This window comes from Xiphophorus maculatus, chromosome 11 (assembly GCF_002775205.1).
Source record: "Xiphophorus maculatus strain JP 163 A chromosome 11, X_maculatus-5.0-male, whole genome shotgun sequence".
Lineage (NCBI taxonomy): Eukaryota > Metazoa > Chordata > Actinopteri > Cyprinodontiformes > Poeciliidae > Xiphophorus > Xiphophorus maculatus.
In genome coordinates this window covers 3,686,107-3,713,696 of record NC_036453.1, presented here as the reverse complement: position 1 = coordinate 3,713,696, position 27,590 = coordinate 3,686,107, and the positions used below count along the sequence as shown (strand labels likewise).

Sequence of the window (27,590 nt, the reverse complement as noted above, 5' to 3'; positions counted from 1 at the left end):
TGTAGTCAAGACCACCAAACTCGAGACCAAGTCAAGACCAAGACCAGCGCCCTGCACTACATGACACAATAAAATTAAGTGTACCTATCAAAATTTCTTCTCAAAATGATCTGAAAGATCCACATTCCCATAAAAACACCTAGATATTAAATACTTAGAGCTGAAATGAATTTAACCAATATCACTATAAATTCAAACTCTTCTTCATTCTGCTTTGTTTCCATCTCTGTGCCACAATCTGCAGAGGTCACCTGCCATCCTTAGAAAGATAACGCCCTGGGCGGTTGCCCATATCGCCCGATGTCAGAAACCACAACTGTCTGCATCTTTGTTTTTTTTCTATTTTTCATTGTTTTATTAAACTTTTAAATTGCCACGTAAGTCAGGGACGTTTTGACTATACAGAATACATATTCAAGATATCAGTAATGTCATTCTGACTAGTCAAAATGTTAATTTAAGATATCTTAAATAGAAAAGCTGTGTAATTGAAGATATCTCTAATTCACTTAGAGATATCGTAAAAGGAATTTTGACTAGTCAAAATTACAATTCAAGATATCTTTAGTTTAGTTCCATTTAGTCATTATTTGCTTTTAAAATATCTATAATTTAGTTTTCACTAGTCAAAACTACATTTCTCCTATCCAAAAATACATTTAAGATATCTTGAATTATGTTGCCATTCGAGACATCTTTAGTTAGAATTAGGACTAGTCAAAACTAAAATCGAGATATCTTGAATTTACTTTACGACTAGTCATTATTTCATTGTAGATATCTGAAATGTGTATTTCAGATAGTCAGTAATTCATTGTAGATATCTTGAATTGAAGTCTCCGTACAAGTCAATGGTAAATCTGACGTCATTTCGACTAGTCAGAATGTAATTAGAGATATATCAAATAGGCATTTTGTCTAGTCATAAGACAATTAGATATATCTGGAATGTAAGGGCGGCAAAACCGAATTTATATTAAAACGGCTTGCCATAGACAATGGGTAACAACAGACCGCGTAATTAGTAAGTCACGTTATTGCTTGGATTTTACAGTGCCACGTTAAGTCCCTGAACCTCACATTGTACCGAAAAAAAGCATCAAAACAAAAAAGCGCAATGCGACTTGGATGTATCGAGTAACTCGACGGTTTTGTAGAAATGTAGTGAAGTAGAAAGTACAGACACTTACTGTAAAATGTAGTGGAGTAAAAGTCGAAAGTATCCAAGATAAAATCTACTTAAGTAAAGTAAAGATACATGAAAATTGTACTTAAGTACAGGAAGAAAAAAAGGGGGAATGGAGTTCAAACATCCGATTTAAACATCAGCACAACGGCTCTGAAATTCATATGCTAGCAGTTTACAACTAAAACTTGGAGTACCCGTTGTCATCACAAGAGATTCTGACATTTATACTTTTAAAGTGGCAGAGTTACATAAGATCCACTCTTTTTATTTTTTAGCTTTACATCATGTTATAATGTTATTCCCTCATCAAAATCATACCTGGAGTATTGCTTTGATTCTTTCATGCATGTTTGAGAAATCCTTTAATCTCCCGTGGCAACCAGTCGGAGGTGCTTGGTCTCACCTTTCATCATACCAGCCACTTCTCAGTGAAACGGCGGTAAAAACGTTAAAGGCAGAATGGAGAAATGTTGTTGTGCTGATGTGCTGAAGGCAAAGTGTTGAAAAAGAGCAGGAGTTTCTTAAAGAGACAGAGGCCCATCTCAAGGAATTAAATTTCTCTGAAATCATGTTGGATATAAATTAATCATTTTTAAAACAAATGAAAGTAAGATTGTAGCACATTGATTGTGCTACAAAATGGCACTATATGTGTGGAGAATACTGCTCCTGCTCCTTTAATGCTTTTGGATGTAAAGATGCTGTGACTGAGCTAACACCAGGCAAAGCTTTGTACCAAAAGATCAATAATGGCACACGTTTTAACAGTATACATGCCAAGTTCTGAGAGAATTTGTTTAGCGCTGGGAAGATTTAATAAAGGACACAAAGTGCTTTGCAAAATTCATACCCCCTCGAGCCTTTCCACGTTTCATCATGTTACACCTGCAAAGTTTTATGTATTTTGCTAGAATTTTATTTGAAAGACCAACATAAGACAGCGCATTTGAAATCAGTATCAATATTTTGTTGCATATTTTGGGGCATGTCATTACCAGGGTTTGAACATTTATTTTGTGGAACATCTGAATTTATACTGAGATTAAATAACATGCAGGTGGACAAGTTCTTAAGTTGACCTGTAAAGGCAGTTTCACATGTATATTAGTAAAAATGCTTGAAAAACAAGCATAATTCTCCTTCACTTATACTACTTTGTGTTGGTCAGCCGCTAACATAAATTTTTTTTCATTTTATGGTGTAACGTGAGAAAATGTGAAATGCTGAAGGGGTGTAAGTGCGGTAGTAAGGTATTGCACGTTCCAATATGATTATATAGCTGATGTCTAAATACATATTAAAACATTTTTTCATAAAAACAGATTCATTTCAATGCAAACCTGGCACGTGTTAGTTCTGTAACTTTACTTTCCCCACATGTTTGTGCAACAACTCAAAGTGATGTCAATGACAAAATTCAAACTAATTCTTGCCAGTAGTTAATCTTATAATTGGGCGCAAGTGTAACAGAGCAAAATAAATGAGTTGTGAAGACTTTGACTTTTCTGTGCAGAATCTACTTAGAGCACTTCTTGATGCTGGATGTTTGCAGATTTTAATCTGGGATGAAGCTAAAAACTACTCCAAAAAAGTTGGACATATAATAATTGAATTTAACAAAAATGCACAGTGCCTGCGACAAACTGGCGACCTGTCCAGGGTGTACCCTGCCTCTCGCCCAAAACATTCGCTGGAGACAGGCACCAGCACCCCTCCTGACCCCAGTAGGGACAAGGGCGTTAGAAAATGGATGGATGGATGGATGGATGGATGGATGGATGGATGGATGGATGGATGGATGGATGCAGAGTGCAGTGAAGAATTTGGTTGAATGAACGAGCAGAAAAGGAGTTTTAGTAGTGAAGGTGCGTTCCAAAAAATATAAATATTTTACGTGTATGTGAAGGCAAAACTATCTGACTTGAATGATACAGCTATGTGATCTGTGTATCGGGGTGTGAAGGGGTGAGCGTTTGTGGGCTTGAATGTGACTCTAGCGTAAAGAGCTTGGAGTGGTCAAGCTATATAAGTTCAGTCCATTTACCGTGTCATTTTATTCTTACCTTTCCCAAGACAAAATTTCTCCAGTGTATTGTAAGAATGCAGCAGTTTTAAGTCCGCTACCACCTGTTTGCTTTATTCCAAACTTCAGTCTCTGTGAGGAAGGAGTGAAGAGGACCCAAATGTGAACTCATGGGCAGGAAGCAGATGGATGAGGAAATTACAAACGTTATTACCTAAGACGCTCGGGGTGGAAACGGAGCTGGAGAGAAGAATAAAGCAGGGAAAAAAAACAACCTTGATTTGGCAAGCACAAATACCAAGAGATGCAATGACTAATGTAGCAAAGATGCGTGCCAACTGGCAAACAAAACTTTGTATTGGCCGTGCCAAACAAAGTGTCAACTCAAGAGCTTGGATTCGAGCCTTAGAAAACTATAAAAAGGGAACAAGAACCAAAAAGAAAATGATGAATTCTACTTTTTAAGGAATTGAGGTTCCAACAGTGAGAATAAATTTTTCACAAGCACCACGATAGACACGTTGCATGTTGTTTACAGCTGGATATTTTGCGCATGCGTACAATACTGGGGGGCAAAAGCACACTATTATTTCACAGGCCATTCATAACCGCAGTAGAACAATTCCATTAACTAAGTGTAACTTGGAGATGTAGGTATTATTAATTTAGTACAGTGCGCCACAGCAAAGGGGAAATAGTGCAGAAAAACTGTTGAAGAACAACTCAAAACCACTCATATCCTTCTTTTTTCTCTTTCCCTGTGTCAGTTACACTACACGCAGACTTATTGCTATGGCAACTGACAACAACTCTGCTAATGTATCAGGACCAACACCAAAAAGCAAGCAAATATGTTCCACACAAAGAACAGAACACTCAGTTCACTAAAGTGCTATATTTGTAGACTTAATACTTATTTAGCGATTATTATTAAGTGATTGCTGTGGTAGATTAGCTACCACTGCTATTAGCTAAGCTAACACAGTGGTGGATGATTAGTTAATTTAAACCCCAGCTCTACTGATGATCTGTCAGAAATTTGGTGCTTAGTTCGCCTTTTTTCAGATTTTCTATCTGAACCGAAACACACCAAATTCTGCAGCACATTCACATGTTACATTTTCCAAAGTCAAGCTAGCATAATTGACCTACATCCCTCTCCCTCGCTGCTTTTTTTTCTTTAATTAAAACTTTTTCCCGACCTTGTTATGTATACTGCTCAAAAAAATAAAGGGAACACTTTAAGTGTTAAACACCTGTTTAAGTGTTCCCTTTATTTTTTTGAGCAGCGTAGTTGAAAAGCACCGTGACCCTTTGTCTCTTACATAGCAGGCGTACATTTAAGATTTAGCGAGTTATGTTGACATCTTGACAGCTAAAACCAATGCTAGTCATCGTCGGCGATGCCCTCCATCAGGTACCTGTGGGGGCAGGATTTGCACATATGAAGTCACAATGCAACGTTTCTACATAGTAAAACCTATAAAAAAAAAAGCTGATCATTTTACTAAATCACTTTAATGCACAACCTATTATGTTCAGAGTGGCAGAAACAGTCATGTTATCAGTAACTCATCAAACTCCTGCTGTGCTCAGCAAAGCATCAGGCTGTGCTGCCTGCCATTAAACTTTATCTGTTTGCTGTCAGTGTCCTCTCATTATGTGACAAAATCAGAATATAAACAGTGGCATGAAATTATGCCAGAGGTTAGCGCAGTGTAAATTTCATCCCTGTCAGAGCGTTGGCAGCATTTTTTACAGCCAACTTAACATTTGAATAGCCTCCTCTATTTTTGCTCCAGTTTACAGAGCGGCAGAGCAATTATGCTGCTATTTTTTATTGTTTGATAATGATTCTATGAGCTTTATCTTTAATTGAACATGATAGGAATTTGTGTTGTAATATTTTAGCTACTGTGGTACGTTCAGATGAGAGCTTTGTATGTTTATTGATTGAGGCAAATTATTCCTTTTTTGGATTCAGGCTCTGCTTGACAATCAATTAAACTAGCTGGTTCAGACTTTAGAGGAATAAGCATAGGCTTAAAATTGTTAAATATTACAAAGTCAAATTTCCTTTAATTCATCTTTTATGTATATAGAGCATTTTTTTATAACTACTGAAGGTAACAGAGATATTTGACTGTGCCATAAAATGGCCCAACGTTCCTAGAAAACACACACTCCTGCCCCGTCAGTAAAACGCGGCGCGTTGTGGAACTGAATGTTTACGTCTGTGATTTGGTAAATCCAAAAACAAAGTGATTGCGTAGCAGCAGGAGTGTTAATGATCTGAGCTGTCCAGTGCAGGCGTGCGTTTGATTCAAACAACACCAGTTTGCTTACACGACTCACCTGTGCAACGGCAAAGCAACATGGCTGCCCGCTCTGTTTGAAGTCAAAGCAGAGTAAAGCCAACGGTGCGCTCTCCAAATTTCAGACGACTGCGGGAAGCTTTTGATTCCGAGCAGCTCCACGTGTGACGGACGTAATTAGAATGTCCGCACATTTGATTCATTCGTGCTTTTGGTGGGCTCCGGACTTTAATTAGACCTGCTTGGCTCAATGCGGTGTTTGACTGACAAACTTGGGTTAAAACGCATCCAAAAATATAACATCTCTGATAAACGACGCTCCGTTCCAAGAAGATAATATAGAAGATAATATGCTGCACTTAGCCTTTGGATTTGTGCCATTACGGTGCCTAGTTTTAATGCTTGTTAATCAAAATACATTACTGGTAAAAAAAAAAAAAAGAATTATAAAAACATCATGCAGCGTTTTTGAACTGTTTTGATGAACAAATTTCTCTCCCTTAAATAAACGATGCATTCATAATTTCCTTCTTGTCTCTTGAAGAAAGAGCAGAAGCAATCAGCTACCTGAAAGCCACAGGTTTCTATTAAATTCTTTTCAGTGAGGCTCACTAATAATGATGTAACAGGTCAGTCATCAGTTATTCATGCTCCCCATTGTCTGTCTGATTAGATATGAAAATGTGAAATGATTGCTCTGGCCCATTTGGGACTGATTTGATGACAATTCTTACAGTCTGTTATACTGTATACCAGATACATTTTCCTTTTTTTTTTTGAAAACTCTGGTGCTGGTTTCTCTCCAGGGAGGACGGTGTTTGATCCTTTACAGAGAGAGAAAAAAAGTTATTTTCTTCAGAGTGAAAATGAAATTTCACATTTGTAAAACAGTTGTTATTTTTAACTGAAACAGCAGTCTGTGTAAGAGCCAGTGAAAATGCTGCCATCCTGCAAGTCTTTGTCCACCATGTTAAGTCTGCATCACAGAAACGATCAGATTTATGATTTTTAGTAACCCAAGGATTCTGACATTCCCATGAAAAATCTGATAAAATATGTCCTAAAATGTGAAAAGTTTAGTGGGTATGGAAGCTTTAGCGAGACACTGGATGGTTCAATTCCAAACACAGAACTCCGTCTGTGCAGCTCTTTGTCCTCAAAGTGAAATATTTTACACTTACGTCCACAAAGGGCACAACATATTTGAGGACACGAAGACAAAAATGAGGATTCAAAAGTAATTTTTATTTCAACTCTCTCGACCTTTTTCTTTAAGATGAGCTTCTATGATTTTTCTGTGAAGAAAAAGAGAGAATTAAACCCTCGGTTCCCCGTGTCCCAAAAAAAAGAAAGAAAACAAAAATCCCAAAGTATAAACAGAAAGTTGGACCTGATGAGCCGATCAAAAAGAACAAAACGGTACAGCAAGGGCCCAACCCTATACAGGGCCGTCGAAGCCCCTGATAGTACCGGACTACAAGAAAAAAGAAACTACTGCTAAAGGAAAATCGAAAACAGGACAACCGGTCCCACCAGGTCAAAATCACAGCAAAAAAAACCATCAACCAAACAAACGGCTAACAAAACTACCGTGTGGCAGGCTGGAGACGTGCGCGCCGCGTCAGAACGCGTCCTGGGTGTTTGTTGGGAGGGGCGTCCCTTTACCTGGCGCAACCGAGCCTATTTATAGGCGGTCCAACAGCGTCACAAATTAACGGACCAAATTACAAGAAAGAATTATCAAAACTCCAAAGTATATTAAACAACAACAAAAAAAATCATACAACTAACTTCTATGCAAAATGATCCAAGTGAAAAAAAAAATAGACAAATAAATACAATGTGCCGAAGCACATAACAATATATATATATATATATATATATATATATATATATATATATATATATATATATATATATATATATATATATATATATATATATAATTATTATTATTATTATTTATTTATTTTTACATTATTAAACACTGCACTCTAATTCCAAAGCTGAGGGATTTTCTGTGTGAAGACATTTTTTGAGTGGGTCTTCTATGAGCCATGTGTTTGTGCAGATAACATTGTCTTACGTTGAGTAAAGGTTGCGTCCCAGGTGAGCGAGCCAGACGGACGCTCCGTGCTTCTGGAAGACATTGTTTGGCTTTCAAGCAGGCGGTGACGTTCAGGCCTTTGAACATTTTTCATGACAACGTGGAGAGCGTGTTGTGTCCACAGTGGGTTTCATGACTGGAAAGTAAAAGCTTGGATTGTGAGAGCACAAATGTAAATTGGGCCATTCTGTGTCCACCTAAAAGTGCTTCATATTTTAATACGGCGTAACAACAAACTAATGTATTTCATTAGAATTGTATGTGGAGCAACACAAACTGGGGCATAATTCTAGAGCAGAAAATAAAGACTTTTAAAACGCAATCTGACAAATGTGATGTGTATTTCTGTTGCATGCCGCAAAATATACGACTTATACTTTTTGATCAGTGTATAAATACATGTTTGATGTCTCAGAGGTTTGTTAGAGAATATTGTGGGAATAAAAAAGAAACACCTTTTTACCACATTTGGACACCAGCAGATTTCTTTATGATGTTGTCCCTTCAGTTTGCACTTTACAAACACAGTTTTATGTTGTTTAGCCAGAAGGCAACTTGCTCTTTATTACACTACATTGCTGAAAGTATTTGCTGCCTTCACACACACACAAATGAACTGAGTGGCATCCCATTCTTAATCAGTGGAGTCTGATTTGTGGATCCATTCTCAGTTGTAGTAGCTTCAGCTCTCCTGGTGATGGCTTCCCACATGTTTATGGGAATATTTGGTTATTCATCAGATAACTAATCAAGGACTTCCCCATCAAACACACTTTGCGTGGTCTTACGGATCTGGCTTTGTGACGTACAGCTGCGTCAGAACAGGAACTGTTCCCACGAAATTCAGAGTGTCTGAATAAGTTTCTCTTAGCAGCGAGAACATTTCTCAACTAGACTTATTGCACAGGTCTCCTTCCATCACAGGACCAGAAGTAAATCCACTGAGTTCCTAAGAATGACCCGTTGTTTCACAGATGTTTGTAGAAATGACCTACATGGCTAAGGGGGATGAATTTTATTCAGCTGCAGCCATGGTGGCGACTGGAACTCACATTATGTTGGTGTGACTCCAAATGGGCAAAACATCAAATAAACCCACTCCTCCAAGCAAAAGATTGCCCATTTACAAGTCACACCTGTAAATGGGCAAATGTTACAATGCCAACAGCCATTGTAATTTGTCTTTGCTTCCGCAGGTACATGGCCATCATCCACCCTCTTCAGCAGCGCATGTCGTCCAAGGAGACCAAGGTGGTGGTTGGCGTGATCTGGGTCCTGGCTCTGTTCCTGGCCTTTCCCCAGTACCACTACTCCAACACGTACCAGCTGCCCAACCGCATGGTGTGCTACATCGACTGGCCTGAGAATACCGTGATCGACTTCAAAAAGATGTGAGTTCCTCCGCGTGGGAGTTTTTCTGATACTCACGAGAGCATTAGAATAGAATAGAATAGAATAGAATAGAATAGAATAGAATAGAAGTACTTTATTCATCCCAGCAGGGAAATTACTTCGCAGTTACAGCATAGAGACAAGACACAATAACAACTACCACTGAGTAGTAGTTGTCTATAAATTGTAAAAATATGAAATGCTGTTAATATAAAAAGCAACTTAAGAGCAGTCCTTGCAAAGATTCAAAAAAAAAAAAAAAATTAATAACTTTTCAGCTGACAGCCAGCTTGTTTGTATTCGGGGGGGAACCGACGGAGAGCATGAGGGGATGGAAGTGTGTTGCGCTTTGTGCTTGATAAGCGGAGGCATCTCGCAGCTGTTTTACGTTTTTCCCCGCAGTGAGAAAGGAAAAAGCAAATCAGTTTGAACCCGACAAACAAGTAGAAACTGACTGAGGCTACACCATTTATTTTAATTGTAATTCTCCTTCTGCAGCTTTTAAGGTGCTGAATGTTTCCTGAAAGAAGTTATTTTACACTCAGGAACTCAGAAGACAGGAACAAAGACATTTACAGATTAAATGACTAGTAATAGGAAAAATTAAGCACATCCTTTGAATGAGAGAAAAATCTAAGACTCATTTAAGCTATTCTTTATTGATCCTTGGGTAGTCAGCGGGGTAAAAAATAACAGCTTTTCATGTCAGCACTTAAAACGATGAGTTCCACCTTGCTCTGCTTTTGTTTCTTATTTTAACCCCTTTCTAAGTTAGCAACCTGAAATATGAATAATTCTGACAGCTTCCCATTTAAACCTGATCGTCTGAGGAGCTTAGTGTAAACAGAAATTTGTACGGCTCTCTTCAGCTGTTTATCACAGCGCGGCAGATTGATGCAGTTTGTTTGTGAAGGAACGGCTACATGTTTATCGGTGCCATTGATTCCAAGTTCTCAAAAAGCCAGCTGTCCGCCTCTGCAATTCTGCTTTGATTGTGTGAATGAAAAAGAGCCCATTCAATCATCCCTTTAAGGAGCCGTACGCAGGCCTGATTTTTATATTTGCCTAAGTTACCAGGGATTTCGACAGAACTGCCAAGGGGCTAGCGGCTCTGAATGCTAATGTGTAAACTCCAACCAGAGTTCAGCGTGCTCCTCAGGCATGCTTTGTGTTTTTTCTGATGAAAGTCATGCAGGGTCAAACGGCCGACTCTTCTGCACTGCAGCTCATTTCCTGTATCGGTTCGTAGCAAAACGCTTGTTGATTTAGTTGGAAATGTTTATTTTTCTTACTCTGTGCTGCCTTTAATTGGATAAATCCTGCTGTGGAGATCTTATTAAACATAAGCAACAGGACCATGGAAGCTTTCTTAGTGCCGTTTCAATAATGTTCGTATGACAACATGTACTATTTTGTCTCATGACAAAATAGTACATGAGATGCGTCAAAGCACATTTAGAGAGAGTCTAACAGATATAGTTTTTTTTTTAAAGTATTTTGAACATAATTTATTGATATTTGTCAGCTGTTGTTGGGGCATAAGGGGTGATTTGTGAGCTATTTTAGCCTACTTTATGTTATCAAACATGTTATATTTCATTGATTTATTGTACATGTCCAGCAATAATGTGGTCTGAACGTGCGTTCTAAAATTAAACCCAGCTTTCCAAAGTAAATAAATAAAATAAAAATATGGCGAGTCACAGTAAGTCACGATTTACCACAGAAGCAGTGACTTGTTCCACGTAGGGCCAGGTTGTGGTTTTAACATCTTTTGTCCCTAAACAAATATAATAAAATATTTGTTTGAAAACAAACTGAAACACTTTGGACTGAAGGGGAAAAAAAAGCAAAGGTCAGAGAAATCTGTGCCAGTTCTTTTCCGCAACACTTAAAGGAAACTGTTTCTCTCTCAGGTTTTTATTTATCTGCCAGATTTAATTTGAAATATTTGGAGGTAGGGTTGAGAAAGACGGTTCAACAAACGCAAAGAATGTTTCACAAGCTCTATGTGACCTTGGTCACACTGCAGAGTTGGAGGCGACGAGTCGTCTCTCCTCCAAGGGTAATGTTTCTCTTGGATGCTAAAATAAACCCGAAGCGCCATACCAGCCGTTTAACAATGACAGAGACCATTCGGACAGTTTATTCATGCAATTCTTGAATAGGATAAAGTACAGGATGATTTTGTCTCCCCAGAGTCGATGATAAAGAATTTCACAGGAGCCGTGCCGTGGCAGACAGACTCTAGAAGCTTCTGTAGGGGAAAAAAAACCCAGTTTGTCTCTGTTGAAATATTGAGCTTGCTCTTTACTGTAGCTCGGTAAACACTAGTGTCTTCTGTTTGTCTTTTCACACTTGAAAAGCAGACACACAGGTGCGCCTCCACCAAAAGCAGGAAGAGTAGCATTAGAAAAACGCCGCTACCCTCTGACGTCTTCACCATCTCGCGCGTCTGTCATTCGGCGAGGTGACGGCGGCTGCTCTTATTTCTCATTTTAATGAAAGCGTAATTGCGGCCGCCTCAGAGGCGAGTGAAAACACAACACGGACGCTCAAACTCAGCTGCCGGAGCTGTAAATGGCACGTCGGATATGAGCTGACCCTGGGTCAGGTCCCACCTGTTGCCTCATCGCAGGAGTTGTCTTGCTGCTGCCACCGCTGTCGACATCTGCAGCCGTCCTGGGGGGTCTGTGTGCAGGCGGTGAGAGCCGGTAAGCCGGCTGGGTCTCAGAGGAGAGGTATTAATAGAAGTTGGAGTTTGTGAATTCATGCTAGCGCGGACAACTGCTCAACCCTGAACCACCTCTGACATGTTTTCACATAAAGACACAGTAAACCAGAAAGCTATACTCTCTATATTATTTTTTTACATGTGTGCCTGTTTCCCTTTTAGGCAAAGACTATGTGACAATATTTTTTTACTCAGGTTATTTTGTTATTTATAACACCTATGTAATTGCAAGCAGGGTTATTAGCTGCTAAATTTTAGCCTGACTCACAGTTCCAGTGCTTTAATCCCAAAATAACTTAAAGGGGCGGTATTATATTTTCCAGCCACAGAGAATCATTTTATGACACAACATCTTACTTTTCGTACCATTAATTGTTATAAAAATGCTGTACACATCAAATATGACTTAAAATTAATTTTACTTTGTAATGCAATCCCTTGAAATTAGGCCTCTCTCTCTTTAAAAAGTCTTCTCTTTTTGACATTCTGCCTTCAGGAAGTCATCACAACATGTCAAAGCTAGCATGTAAAATTCTTAACATCTTTAACATACATTTTGGTAAATATGCAAACCCCTTTATTTGCGGGAGGAAAATAAAGGTGAGTGAAAACATAACACAGACATTCTTAATTTTCCCTACAATTCCTAAAATTTTGTCGTGTCCTCCTCAACCCAAAATCATGTGAGTGTGAAATATACTGCAATGACCCAGACAAGTCCTCCCCTTCTGTACCTCACGGGTTTGAAAAAGGTGGAATATCTTTTAATCTTTCCTTTCAGTAACAAAAGAAGGTATATAAAAGGTCATATAGAAACAAATTAGCTGTCAGCCTTAAAGCCAGAAGCGACAAACACCCGGAGGCTTATAGACTCCTTCTGTGCCACAGTCTTTAAATAGCCAGTTCTGTATATTTACGGCAGATACAGCCGTGTTTCTGCTGCAGGGTTGTGTTCCCTGGTTCTCTTTAGCGGGAGATGTGGGTCAAGTGTTCAGGAAACGGTGTCAGGTGAGACTTTACGGCACAGCTGTGACTTTTGTTGTAACAAACACGTTTATCTTCGTCAGCCGCCGTGTGCCCAGGCATCGGGACACACGCCGCGCACACTGAGCGCCAATGATGGAGGAGCTGATGTCCGGTTTACACGAGCAAGGGCTAAAGACAATGGCTCACTTCACTGCTGATCTCCTGTGAGAGCGTGAGGTGACAGAACTCTAGAAGTATCGGAGCCTACTTCTAGCGCCATGGTAACCCAGTGACCCCGTAACCTCCTGAACATTACAGCAGTGGGAATGACAAAATCAGGTCACGTTCAAAAATGTGCTTCATGAGAAAAAATGCAAAGACAGATAATGAAGATACACATGGGAAGAAATGGATCCAAAACTTGTTCTGACCGGAAACTAGCCGGGGGATGATATGAACCTGGCATAGTCTCAGAAAACAAGAGAGACGCAAGGTTTCCTGTTATGTCAGGTATTATTTTGGGTGTCATTTGTAGTGACGGGCTAGTACCAGACTTAATATCACCATGGCAACCTCAGGTAAAAAAAACCATGCTGTAACAGATTGTTTGGAAAGCTGTACAATATAAGTTTTCCCCAAGACACAATTTTTACATGAAATGGAAGTCAGTTTTAAAAGTTTTTTATTATTGTGTTTTGGTTTGGTACAGCTCTATATACTCCCAGACAAATTTTATTAAAAAATTTTTAAAAAAGAAAAAAAAAAAAAGACCATTTGATTACTTTAAATGTAATATCGTTTTGGGCGAAAATGTATGTAATACTTATCCACGCTTAAAGTCAAATGTTATAAAATGTCAAAATACAGCAGATTTTTTTTCTCACTATCACATGACATTTAGCGTAGAGTGTGCACATGTGTCTGTCGCCATGGGGTAAATGTTAGGCTGCCGTCTTTGTACCGACTCTGATTACACATTAAAATTCACATTTCCCAGCCGCTGGCTGCTGCTTTTTAAGCATGACCAAGGAAGGAAAACATTTGTAGCGTCCAAAATTAAAGAACCTGTTCAATCAAAGTTATGGTGCAAAATGCGTCAACGTGTCTGTGACCTCTGCTGAGTAAAATGACATTAATTCTGCTTGTATGACACACAAAGTGGAAAAAGTACAGCATCTACTCCCCAAAAGCGTCGTTTATCATTGGCCGCTGAGTGCCTGCTTGGGCCCCCTGGGGAGCCTGGTTCTGCCTGCAGGTCTCTCTGCTTTCACAGAGTCATACTTCACCTCCAGGTGGCTCATTGTGAATGATGAAACTTGTGTCACCATTCCATTTAAATAGATTCTGTGATTCGATTTGATTTTAAGCCAGTTGAGCGTTTGAAAGAGTATGTTTTTAAGTGTCGGGGGACACGTTTCATAGGGAAATCCATTCACCAAGATGTCTCAGAGGTAGAAGAACGCCACACAGGTAGCCAATAACACACAGGCATATAAAAACAGATAAACAAACAAACAAAAAAACGCACACAGCTTTTAACAGCAGGATTTAACATTCAAAATAATTGGATTAAAAACAACAATTTAATGTTTTTGCTATAGATATTACTAGTTTTCTTTTTCTAAAATGAGCACGAGAAATTATTAATGCTGTTTCCAATACACTTTTTTTTTTTTCCAAATTCAAAAATACTTTATTCATCTCACAATATTTGTGATGAATAAGGTCAATGTTGTTGTAACTGATATTATTTAAAGCTCCAAAGATCCTGATGGTTGTGAGCAGAGCGATCTCCTGTAGCCGTCTGTGTCAAAGCGAATCTTAAGAAGCCTCTGACTGAAAGACACTGTACTAAATATTTAGCTTCAAACTAACTATTTAGCTTGATAAATATTTACTTAGTTCTAAACTAAATATTTAGATTGGAACTAAGTTATTAGCTATCAACCTAAACATTTACGTCTAAACTAAGTATTTAGCTACAAACTAACTATTTAGTTTGATAACTAACCATTTAGTTCCAACTTAAATATTAAGCTTCAAACTACACATTTAGCTTCAGGCTAATTATTTAATGCTGACTAGATATTTAGTTTGAAACTAAATGCTTTCTTATCAGGCTAAATATTTATGAAACCTATGGTAAAATCTGCCCATAAGTATGCTTTGCTGGTCTAGATGCATTACCATTATCATTATTATGATAGTCATGTGATCACAATCACATGATGCATTCAGCCAATCACCTTCCCTGGAGAGGTGATTCCAGCCTGCTCCAGCTTTTCCCAGTCAAGTGTGAGGGGGGAGAGTTGGAGACAAAGCTGCTCCAGGTTTGTACTTCTAAACAACTTCCTGTTTCGGGACTCTTTGACAGGTTGTGACACCGTCATAAACATGACATAACACCGTCATAAACATGACATAACACCGTCATAAACATGACATAACACCGTCATAAACATGACATACTGTAACACCTGTCATAAACATGACATAACACCTGTCATAAACATGACATAACACCATCATGAACATGACATAACACCGTCATAAACATGACATAACACCGTCATAAACATGACATACTGTAACACCTGTCATAAACATGACATAACACCTGTCATAAACATGACATAACACCTGTCATGAACATGACATAACACCATCATGAACATGACATAACACCGTCATGAACATGACATAACACCGTCATAAACATGACATAACACCGTCATAAACATGACATAACACCTGTCATGAACATGACATAACACCGTCATGAACATGACATAACACCTGTCATGAACATGACATAACACCGTCATGAACATGACATAACACCTGTCATGAACATGACATAACACCATCATAAACATGACATAACACCTGTCATGAACATGACATAACACCGTCATGAACATGACATAACACCTGTCATGAACATGACATAACACCGTCATAGACATGACATAACACCGTCATAAACATGACATAACACCGTCATGAACATGACATAACACCGTATTAAAAAAGAGGATAATTTAATGTTAATTTTGGACAAAACGTTTGGCTCTTTCCTCTTTAATTTTCCCGGGATCCTCAGCGAGTGGCGGCGTGCTGCTAAAGTGAAAACAACAAAGCGTGTTGACGTCACAGATCACAGAGTTTAATCTCATACAAAGCAATCAACAACAAAACTGCAGAGGAACAGAGATATGCATTTTTTCTCATAAAAATAAAGACAGACAAGGGGAAGACAGACAAACACAAAACAAAGACAAACAAAAAGGCAAAAAATAGTGGCCGCTCTCTGGATTTTTAGCGCTGACACGAAATTTTATACTGAGTGGATGTTTCTTCAATTTAATATATTGAATTAAGGCGTTCCGTTCTTCGACCAATTAGAAACTCCCGTAGGGACTCAGAGAAACTTAAGAACCTCCCTGATTTACGGCAAAGATTGGAGGGCCGTCTGGTTTTTGTCTAAGCAAAAGGGCGGACCACTTAGTGCTAATCCCTGTCTGGTACGGGCGGATCCCTGGCGCCGAAAGGTCCTGAGATGAGATTTCGCAGATACCTCTGAAGTCTCTTCCCCCAAACTCCCGTACTTCTGCCCCATCGGAATGCTAATTTTATGGCTCTGTGTGACAGCGGGAGGCCCCATCCCGCATCTCAGACAAAACCTGTTCCAAATAAGAGTATTGAATATAACTTTTACACATGTCGTAAGATTAACTGTATTAAGCACTAAAAATAATCATTTTTCCTTAACAACCGTCATAAACATGACATAACACCGCCATGAACATGACATAACACCTGTCATGAACATGACATAACACCGTCATAAACATGACATAACACCGTCATAAACATGACATAACACCGTCATAAACATGACATAACACCGTCATGTACATGACATAACACCGTCATAAACATGACATAACACCGTCATAAACATGACATAACACCTGTCATGAACATGACATAACACCGTCATTACCATGACATAACACCGTCATGAACATGACATAACACCGTCATAAACATGACATAACACCTGTCATGAACATGACATAACACCGTCATAAACATGACATAACACCGTCATGAACATGACATAACACCGTCATGAACATGACATAACACCGTCATAGACATGACATAACACCGTCATGAACATGACATAACACCATCATGAACATGACATAACACTGTTATAAACATGACATAACTCCTGTCATGAACATGACATAACACCGTCATGAACATGACATAACACCGTCATGAACATGACATAACACCTGTCATAGACATGACATAACACCGTCATGAACATGACATAACTCCTGTCATGAACATGACATAACACCGTCATAAACATGACATAACACCGTCATAAACATGACATAACACCGTCATGAACATGACATAACACCGTCATGAACATGACATAACACATGTCATGAACATGAGTGAGTCTTCATGAATATTTATGACTGTTGTCATAAAGTGTCAGTTGGTAAATCATGACACTTTTAATACAAAGTTGACTTTATTCAAAATGTCTTCGTTATGACAACTTGTCATTAACCAAGAAATCATGATATGACATAAATTTGTTATAAAAGTATTACTGATTAAACTTTAGCTTTAATAACATAAAGCTACATAATTTTTTAAGTTTAATCAGTAATACTTTTATAACAAATTTATGTCAGGTCATGATTTCTTGGTTAATATCAAGTTGTCATAACAGACATTTTGAATATTCATGAAGACTTCCTCATGTTCATGACAGGTGTTATGTCATGGTTATGACGGTGTCATGACGGTCTTATTAACAACCCGTCATATAAAGTGTTACCCCTGTTTCATGTCTTTTTGTTCTGTATGTGCGTTAAGGCTCACATCACAAATATGATTTACATCTTAGCTAGCAGTGAGCTTGGAGCCATAAAGTTTGACATGCACTGAAGGGAGAATGGAATTGGTGAGTTGTGAATTAAACATATGCTTGTTTGTTTTAGCACGTTGGTCTTTGCCGCTAACTCTAATTGGTTGGCAGCCAATTGTTATATAGATCAACTTCTTAAACATATGTATTGAGTTTATGTTGGTAAGTTAGCAAATGCCTCCATTTTGTCTTAGGACATACTGAATTGTGGGTTATGCTGTGTAATATTTATATGGCACTTAAACCTCAGTGAAATGTAATTATTGATGATAAAACTGTGGATATCTACAAATATATAAGTTTGCATTAATCTTAATCAAGTAAAGTAAATTATTTGGTCCAAAACATTGCAAATTAGTTGGGCTGGCTCTTTTAAATTACATTGGGTCCAACTATAGTAAATGAGTTGAATCAACCTTAATAAATTAAATTGAGCCAACACATTTGCTTTAAATTTGAATAACCATAAATGAAGTTGAGTCAACTCATTTTATTTCAATTAGAATAACCATAATATATTAAGTTGAACCAACATGTTTGATTTAGAATCACCCATAGAATAATCATAATAACATAAGTTGAGCCAACACAATTGCTTTACATTGGAATAACATTTAATAAATTAAGTTGACCTAACACATTTGCTTTAAATAGGAGTAACAGAATCACATGGTGCTGAAATAAAGCAAAGTAATCAGGTGGAAATCCTTTCCATAATTTTTTTATGTTCATCCAAAAAGTTATTTTTTTCAGTGAAGACTGAACTGATTTGAATCGGTAGCAGCTGGCAAACCTTTTAGAATGACAAACAATAGAATTATAGCTAGTGACTGTGCTTAGGAGTCCATTTATTCTGTTTGGCAGATAAATAGCTGCGATCATTTTAACATGGACTTTTCAGCTGCGGAGGTTTTTTGCTCGATTTAGAGCTGGGACTTCACTTCCACAGCCATCACTGGGAAAAGAACAAAGCTTCTGAAACCTGAAGAGTCACTCTGCTTTGTCCTTTTTAAGTAAGAAATGAGTCACTGAAGTATCAAATTATATTAAAAGATTTAGACAAGGAAGTTATTCAGAAAAACGAACTAAAATTTCTACTAAATCTTCTCTTCCTCTTTTATTTTCTTCAATTCTATTCTGGTGTCTTTTTTTATCTGCACATTTTCAAGCTAGAATTTAAAGTATCTTGTGCACTTCAGTGACTGTGTGTGTTGGTGTGTTAGATGGTGGATGGGATACCAGCCCTCAAACCGTCCCCAAAGTCACTTCAATCATGCAAATCGGTGTTATCTGAAAATGAATGCACCAACTATCTGCTTGATCTACACCTCCGCTCTTGATTCACTTTGTGAAGGAGAGAGCAGCCACAGTATGAGCTCTCCTGAACGAGAGCGTGTGCTGCTTCATCGGGGGTGATCTGCATGTCCTTGGCAACGTGCCTTTGGTACCAAGAAAACATATTTCAAATTTGGAAAATCTAGCATCTAAACTGGCAAAAACACTAACTTGTCTGCTTTGTAAACATGCTTACTGGTAAGTAAACAAATTTTAATTTGTGATTCATTACTTAAATTCGGAAATACAGGATATCTGCCAACAATCCAGAGAAACATTTCAAAAAGCATTTGTTTACATTCCATTAAATGTGTACGTGTTTAATCCATTGTAATCCATTAATAATTTTGAATGAATGATTGAACCCACCATCAAAACAATTAGTTAATAGCATATAATGTGTATATTATGTTTTATGCGTCGATTTCCCTAATTTCTGCCTATACTGAAAAATATGCACACCCAAAAAGTCCTTGATTGCTTTCGGGATCACAAAAGTCAAACAGCGAAATCACAGAAGTATCTAAACACCAATTAAATCTCCCATGTTTCTTCTTTTCATCTTTTCTTTATCCTACAGTTTTATGAGCAGTTAGCAAACAACAGATTAGTTTATTATTGCCCCCTAGGACTGCTCTTGTTTATACCCTTTGAATTTTCACCCTCATGAGAGTTTTTGCATCACTTCAATTATTCAGTCTTTGATTAGAGACGGGGTAATTTAGACCCCACTAACGTTTTACTCTGTGCGCGGTACAGCGGAGTCGCACTGACCCCATGTGTGCTTTTATGAGGATTTTTGTGTGTGTGTGTGGTTACTGGAACTGACGGTCTGACGGGATAACCCCCACTCTTCCGACCTTGACACCTGCCGCGCTCCTCCTGAGGGTCTCGCTAAGACAGAGGGAGGGTTAAGAAACCATAAGGACCGAGATTCATCACCAGGCTCAGCTGTTCAGCGTGCGATCCTCAGACTTTCAGCCGTCATTCAAAGATACTCTGTAATGGAGTGAAAGGAGTGTAGGACGTTCCCTATTTTAACCAACTTTTACTTTGAAGTAGTTTAGTGTCCACAAAGATGATTACTTACTTACTAAAAGTCAGCTCAGTTCTCAGTCTGTATGTACATATCCGCTAATGGAAACTAGTTTTTCATTGCATTCGGTGGACAAGAGATGCAGCCTGATTTGAGTCAGCAGATGAAAAAAGCTCATCAGTGACATTAATAAATTATGAATGAAGCTGTCACTTCTGATTGGGCATTTTAATGAATTAATGCAGAGCAGGTCTTGTCTGCTAGTGAGACATAAGAGTTTCAGCATTGATACTCTGAGCTCCTATCCCAATGCTGTCAGATGCTCTCTACTCTAATTAGGAATGATTCACTTTAAATGTCTAACATGTTTTTTGTGGTGCTCTGCTGCTGTCGCGCAACCACTTCAGGGATCAGCACTTTGTGCGTTATGAGGTTCATTCTGCACTTTCTTGTTTCAACCACTGGTTATTTAAGGCACTGTTGCCTTTCTACTATCTCAAAGCAATCTGCATATAGTTCTCTGAAAGCGACAAGTTATTTCATTCACACAACTCCTTTGAGTGCCCTGATTAGTTAGAATCCTAGCTATGCTGACAAGCAATCAAACAGGTGCATTTAACAAAGTGGTTGGTGAGTGTAAGTAACTTTCTGCATTTCCGTTGACCACAAAATTGTGCATACTGGAAGTACAAAAATAAGTTTGCTTAATGGAAATGTTGATTTCAAAAAAGGTTTTTTGAAAAAAAGTCTGCAGTAGGGTGCGGTTGTTTTTTGGCCATATCAAAATAGATGCATTTCACAAAACTGCAATGGAAACACTTTTTTTGTAACACACAAGTCAAGTGATCAATAGCCTGCTGTTACTACAGGCAGAAATGACAAGGAAGACGACAGGAAGTTGCAGGAGTTTGACGGTTTGTTTTTGTTTCGTTTTGTTATGTGTTTTTTTTTTTTTTTTGGCTCCACCAGAGCTGTCACGGCAACACGCGGGTCATAAAAAAGTTGTCATTCAAATGTGATGAATCCATAACTCTTCTGTAAAACCACAGACTACAATTTCTCCAAAACGCTGCATACACAGCTGCTCCCATGTATAAGGGGCTTGTTGCCCCAACGCCTGAATAATACGCCGACGTCTCCTCTGATTGGCTGATAGATGATGAGCGCTAAATCATGAATACGTCTCATTTAGCGTTTACATCTGTCATTGCCATGATTCCTGATGAGTTATCATGTGAACAAACTTATTCACATGTGATTTCTATTTTTATTTCTTCAGATTTAAAGGCCACAATTGCATTTCGTTTACATTAGCAGAGTGTACACAAAGATTTGTGCACATTTGTAATGGAAGAGCAGATACTATGTGCAGAGACAGGTATTTACCAACAGATGGCATGTTTACCTGGACTTTGGTTCTGGAAATCCACTCTGACATGGATGAGTTTTACATAAAAAGTCAGAAGGCTGAGATTGTTTTGCTCTTCCTCTTCTGTTCTCATTTCCTCTAATCAGCCTCCATCAGTTGCGTCTGTATGGCTCCTATCCGCCTTAGGCAAATGTGACAAAAGTACTGACTTTGTGTGTTCAAGTCACGCAGAAACTTCACTCCTTTTTAGAAAGCAGATTTGAACAACTTTTGCAGAATTTAGATGATGTTGTGTTGCTTTCAAGAGAGCAAATCCATATGAGACTCAGACTGAATAATATGCATATTTCAAGTAAAAAAAAAAAAAAATCAACTCATGAAGACAAATTTATTGAAGTCTTCTCCTCTTAGCTCGTTTGTCTCTTGCATGCATACAAATCACACTGGGGCAGCTAAGTGGATTTTCAGCAGCTTCTGCTTTCTCTGAAATTGATTTTTGCCAGCCTTGCGGAGAACGCTTGTAGAACGTAGAACCTATAATCACAGTGGTCTGGCAGGATGATTGGCTGTTTGCTTCACAATTACAGAAAGATTAGATTTTGCTCCTCTTTTCCTGAGCCATTTTGAGCATGTCAGTGGCCAGCCCCAAAAATTCACAATAAACACAACACAATTGTATTTATTAAAATGTAAATTTGTCAGAGGAACGGAGATCTGAATAGATTTTTTTTAAATGACTTTTACCTCGGCGGTGCTCTGACCTTGACTTTAGGAGTTGCTCCGGCTTCCTGTTTGATATTGAGGGATTGGACAACTTCTTATAAAATGTGAATTATTTGACTTCAGCTTGCTAACTTTTATCTGACACACTTTGAAGCCAATCAATGCTTTAAAAAATTCAAAGCTTGGAAACTGCAGCTCTCAGGAGGAGCTTTGTCCTCAAAGGCGGAGCTAGGCCCACTCAGGCGTGGTACACAGCCAAATGGTTGCCATGGAGATTAAAGGATTTCTCACACATGCATGAAATAATCAAGGCAACACTCCAGGTATGTGTTTGATGAGGGAATAACATAACACGATATAAGGCGAAATTTGTTTTACATTTTACATGATACTGCCCCTTTAACGACATAAAAGATAATAAGTCTGGAAAAGATTGGTTAAACATTTCATTTAATCACCTGACAGAAGTATCTTTTTCTATTGTAATATCTATTGCCATGTAAAATTTAAGCAAAAAAAAGAAAATCCTAATTTTCCAAAGACAAGTTTCAAAATGTAAAAAATGTATACGAAGATGTGAAGACCAATTTGGTAAGTTTTCTTCTTAGCAAATATCAGTCACTATCCTTTAGTTGTTGTCTGAGTTTGCTGTACAAAACTGTTGTTGAAAACTGTACAGGTCAGTCGCACCTTTAAGGCAACATCATCACGGATGTTTCCACCTTACAAGCTTACAGACAGACTGAGACGCCTGTGGCTGAAGAGTGGACACAATTTTTGTTGTATTTCCTATGGGCAGAGCACGTTTTTATCGTCGGGGTGTGTGTGTGTGTGTGCGTGTGTGTGTGTGTGTGTGCGCACACCCCAGCATGTTGTAATTTGTGCTTTGATTTCTCTTCTGCTCCTGCGTATTTAGCGGGAATTAACATAATTGTGGTTAATTACCACAAAAATGGGCTTGTGGGCTTATCTTTACATAGAGGACAGCGGGGAGAAATGGACTGATCCCCTGTGGATCCGATACTCGTCTCCTTCTGAACACAGTTAATCACAACATACTTACTTGTTTGAAGCCCAGAAAGATATGATACAATTTTGTGCATTTTAACAGACATTTTAGTGGACATTTCGACGTGCACATGCTCAGTAGAGAGCAAATACTTTCCACTTAGTGAGCAGGATCAAGCAGTGTGTCCATGACAGATAAGCAAGTCATTAGCTCCATGCTTAAACCGTCATATTTAATTATCCCATAAAGGATTTTAATTCACTGGACAATCATTGTTGAGATACTGTGCCTGACGCCACATATTAATTTACTAAATAGAATTAAAAAAGACCAACTGTGTTTTTAACACGTCAATAAGAACTGATTCTAATGAAGAGCTCTGTCTCTGGAGTTTTGGCTCAAGAAAAACGATTTCATAAGTTTTTAATTAACTGGGGCGTATCAGTGCCTCCGATACTCCCCTGACCTCAAAACAAATATGGCGTTTGTTATCAAGTGCGCCAGAGTTTCTGGGCAGGGAGGTTACTCCAACTGTCCATGACTTAAGTTTAGGACCCGAAATAGCCTAAATGCCTTATATTTGGGCTCATTTTCATTGTTTTTAGTTGTGTCGTCTAACAAAAAACAATTTTTAAGTTAACAAATATAAAGTAATTGTGGTGGATCACCAATACCTGTTCAGCAAATACATTATCTCTGTAATGAAGCATTTCATCCTATAGACCAAATGCTAATTCTCCTGGTCATGGAGCCTAAGTTACATTCAAGGAATGAGAGGAATATAGTGAAGATATACTGTATTTATTCACAGATTCCCAACATCATCTCAATTGTAAATTGAGTAATTATATAGAATCTAGTCACAAATAAACATTATTTTTGATTAGCTATTGTTTAAGGAAGTAAACCAACATGGAAGCTAAGGGCTTTGAAGTTGTGGTATGTAACTTTTATGAAAAATATTTTTTACATATTTGTCTGTTGTGACATTATGGTATGAAACAATCTGTGAAAAAAATGGCGCTTCTCTGCCCTCTCCCAGTGCTAACTAAAAACAACCAATCAGAGCCAAGAGGCGGGTCTTAGCGCTGTCGATCACCCTCCTATCTTCTCCCCATCATCAGAGCCTGTTGTGTTAGCTCAGGTCAGCTAGCATGGCCGCAGATGACGGAGGATCATTTGTTTTCCTATAATGGTGATTTGCTTCTCCGTTATTAGCACAGTGGGCAGTGCGTACATGAGGATCGATCGCCATCGCTAAGTCCCTCCACTTGGCTCTGATTGGTTGTTTTTGGTCGGGAGTGGTGCATTTCAGGAGGTGGAGGAGCTCGAGCACTTCACAGGTTATCTATCTCCTAACATAATGTCAGGACATGGCGACTGTTTCAACAAATGTGTAAAGAACTCATCACTCCTTTACACACAGCATAACTAACTCAGCTCTCAGAAACACACACACAAAAAATAGGAGGATAATAGATTTTTAAGCTTTTATCATAACATCTTCTTAATCATTGGCTTGTGATCATCTCAAGGGTGTCATTCTCTTTTCAGAACGGTGACATTTTTTAGATCCGTGCATGAATAGTTTTGTGAAGGTCTGTTATTGTGAATTCCTGAAGGCTACATTGTTTCACATTGATGTGAATCTGCATTTGCTTTTACACAATTTTGTTTCTTTTAGTAGGAATGAAGGTTTTTGTTCTGCTTGTTCAGATTTTCCAATGGTCACCTGAACTTGAACTTGTTTGTCTTGAATGGAGGTTTCTTCATACACTTGCACGTTGTCACTGCTGCTGTTCTTCTACGGTGTGAGGATACAGAGAGAAGCATATGATGATAGTTTTAGACACAGAGACAGACAGATTAGGAATCAAACACTGACTTTGCAAGAACAACAGGCATCTGTATTACCAGGGAAGGCTGGGTAACGATCACACATCATACACAGAAGTAGAGGCGAGTAGATCGATCCAAAATATCGATGCCAAGTCAGTATCAGTGTCGGATTGATAATAGTGTGGTAAGTTTGATACTTTAGCTTCATATTCCCTCTTGAATTGTTATTCTTTTTTGTGGTGAAGATTCTCAAGGAGACCTAAATGCTTTAGATTTCCTCTCAAATGATATTATTTTTGTGCTTTGTCTTAGGCAAAATGCACCCAGTTTCTTTATCTTTTTCTGTTGTTTCTGTTTATCAAGTTAATATATTATTGCTGACACCTTTACACTTTGTCCAAATTTTGCCCTAGGTTTTAACAAAATAATTCAAAGGGAAAAACAAAACAAAAACACAAACACCGGGCAGTCAGAAGTTAGACGTAGCAAACCCAAATCATAAAAGGTATCTGTATCGATACTGGCCCCGTATTCACTTGTTATCGGATCGATACCGATATGCAGTATCGCACGCCTCGACACAGAAGATAATCATCCCTTCATCTAACCACAGCTTTGCTTCTGTAGTTCCGGTATGACCAGAGATGTGTGTGCATGTGTGTGTGTTGCAGGTACCATGTGTGTGTGACCATCCTGATCTACTTCCTGCCGCTGCTGATGATGGGCTGTGCTTACCTTGCGGTGGGCCTGAACCTCTGGGCCAGTGAGATCCCAGGAGACTCCTCCGACCGCTACCAGGAGCAGCTTGCTGCCAAGCGCAAGGTGCCCTCCATCCCCCGCATTTCTGACTCCGAACTGCGTTCGTGTTATCTGAATGTTTTTTTTTTCTTATTCATGTCTGTACTTTCCATCTTTCGGCAGCAGTGGCTGAAAGTCTTGTTGCGTTTGTTTTGTTTTGAGATAAAATAATGATGCTTGTGCCACAAAACTGACGCCAGCGCTCGTTGCTTTCATGTCGTGCTGCTGGTCCTTTTCCAGCCCACCTGTTGTCCGTTCTTTTCAAATAACTACAGCCACTTTACCCACTGCTTTGCTTCAGCCCATTTTCACCAACATACCTGGTACTTTCTTTGCAGTCATTTTCACAGCTCATTCTTTTCCCAGTGTCTTTACAATTATGGATGATGGCCTTGCATAGACATGTAGAGATTAGTAGACTTTTGGATTCTTATCTTGAAGCGCTACCATTGTTACACTTTTCAAATGGTTATTTGTTTTTAGTAAAGGTTAGTCGTCTTTGAATGAACATATTTTTCCAGTCAGTAAAACACTGATCCTCTGCTCTAATGAGCCAGCCTCTCACATCTGTTTCATCTCTCAGCATTATTTTCAGGTCATTGACAGTCAGCGGAGTCAGTTGTTGTCTATTCTCACTAATGATGCGCCTACAGACTAACATTTTCATGTTGCCAGTGGAGAGTTCAAACCAACAGAGATTTTCTCTCTCTCTCTTTTTTTTTCTTTACTGTAAGTTTTGTTGCAACCTGTTAGGCAAACCGAGAGGTTTGTCTTTGGAAACAGAGTGAGAGCTGAGTCCTCAGCGGAGATAAATCAATGAATCACAGCTTTCCTTGTACAGATCCAATTACATTAACAGAAAACCGACAACACCAGCAGTAACATTGTTGACAGTAATGTCTCTCTTCTTTAATCCTTAATATAATTAAGCAAAGATTTGGGTTTCTGTTGTCGGCAGACTAAGGTCCCGTTTACGTAAAGCAGCACTTCCTTTAACCTGCAAGGTTTTTTGTTGCGATCCAGCCTTTTGTTTACACACCAATGACAGGAGTCACTCACACTCAGCTTTTGAAACCAGGTCAGAGTGTAACTCTGCATGTATGAAAACACACACGCGCAGAACAGGGTTTATTCTACGCATTCACGATCAGAAAACAACAAATAGAATGGAGGCTAGCGTTGTGCTACTTAACCTGTTTTGATAAGCACAATATCTGACAAGGAATGTGTTTATCTGAACACTTTGTTCATGGGAGACGGGTTACTGTTTAAAATGAGGTGGAAGCTAAGGGTCGGAAGTGCATGAGCGTTCCATGACATGCTAAAAATGCACAATCTAATGGCCTGGCATGACAACTACAGCTGACCCCAGGTGTCTTAGTGGTTGCCATCTAAACATGGAGCCTTTTCCGAATCAGCATCCGAAAATACCATCAGATTCCAGGCAGTGGTCTCGTGTAAACGTAGACTAACTCTCTGAAGGAAAGGTAAACAGTGACGTTGGGACGGTTCTCCATCATTTGTTCCCTAGATGTTCTCAATCTTTCCAGCTCTTCTGGAAGTAAAGTCCTTTACAACTTCAAGGACCTTAGTGGAATCCCCAGTCTTAGTGTGAATGCTTGCGGATCGGTCTGTTTCCAGCCCAACAGGATCTAAAGATTTGGGTGATGATTTGGTTGCATGAAATCATTTTACATCTTAGTTTGTACAGGATGTAATGAGTGCGTATAATTTGAGGCTTAACCGCACATGCAAACTTTTCCTAAAAGTTATCAGTAAAAGCAACCAGACTGTT

General features: G+C 38.7%; 1 protein-coding gene across 1 annotated transcript in view; it reads left to right on the top strand.

Annotated features, from left to right (window-relative positions):
* Positions 1–27,590, top strand: part of LOC102218980 (substance-P receptor-like) — a 54,875-nt gene that overhangs the window by 15,290 nt on the left and 11,995 nt on the right. Inside the window, exons 2-3 of the mRNA XM_023342558.1 lie at positions 8,831–9,025; positions 25,669–25,819. Of these exons, the coding sequence (XP_023198326.1) occupies positions 8,831–9,025; positions 25,669–25,819 (346 nt within the window). The remainder of the gene's footprint in view (positions 1–8,830; positions 9,026–25,668; positions 25,820–27,590) is intronic.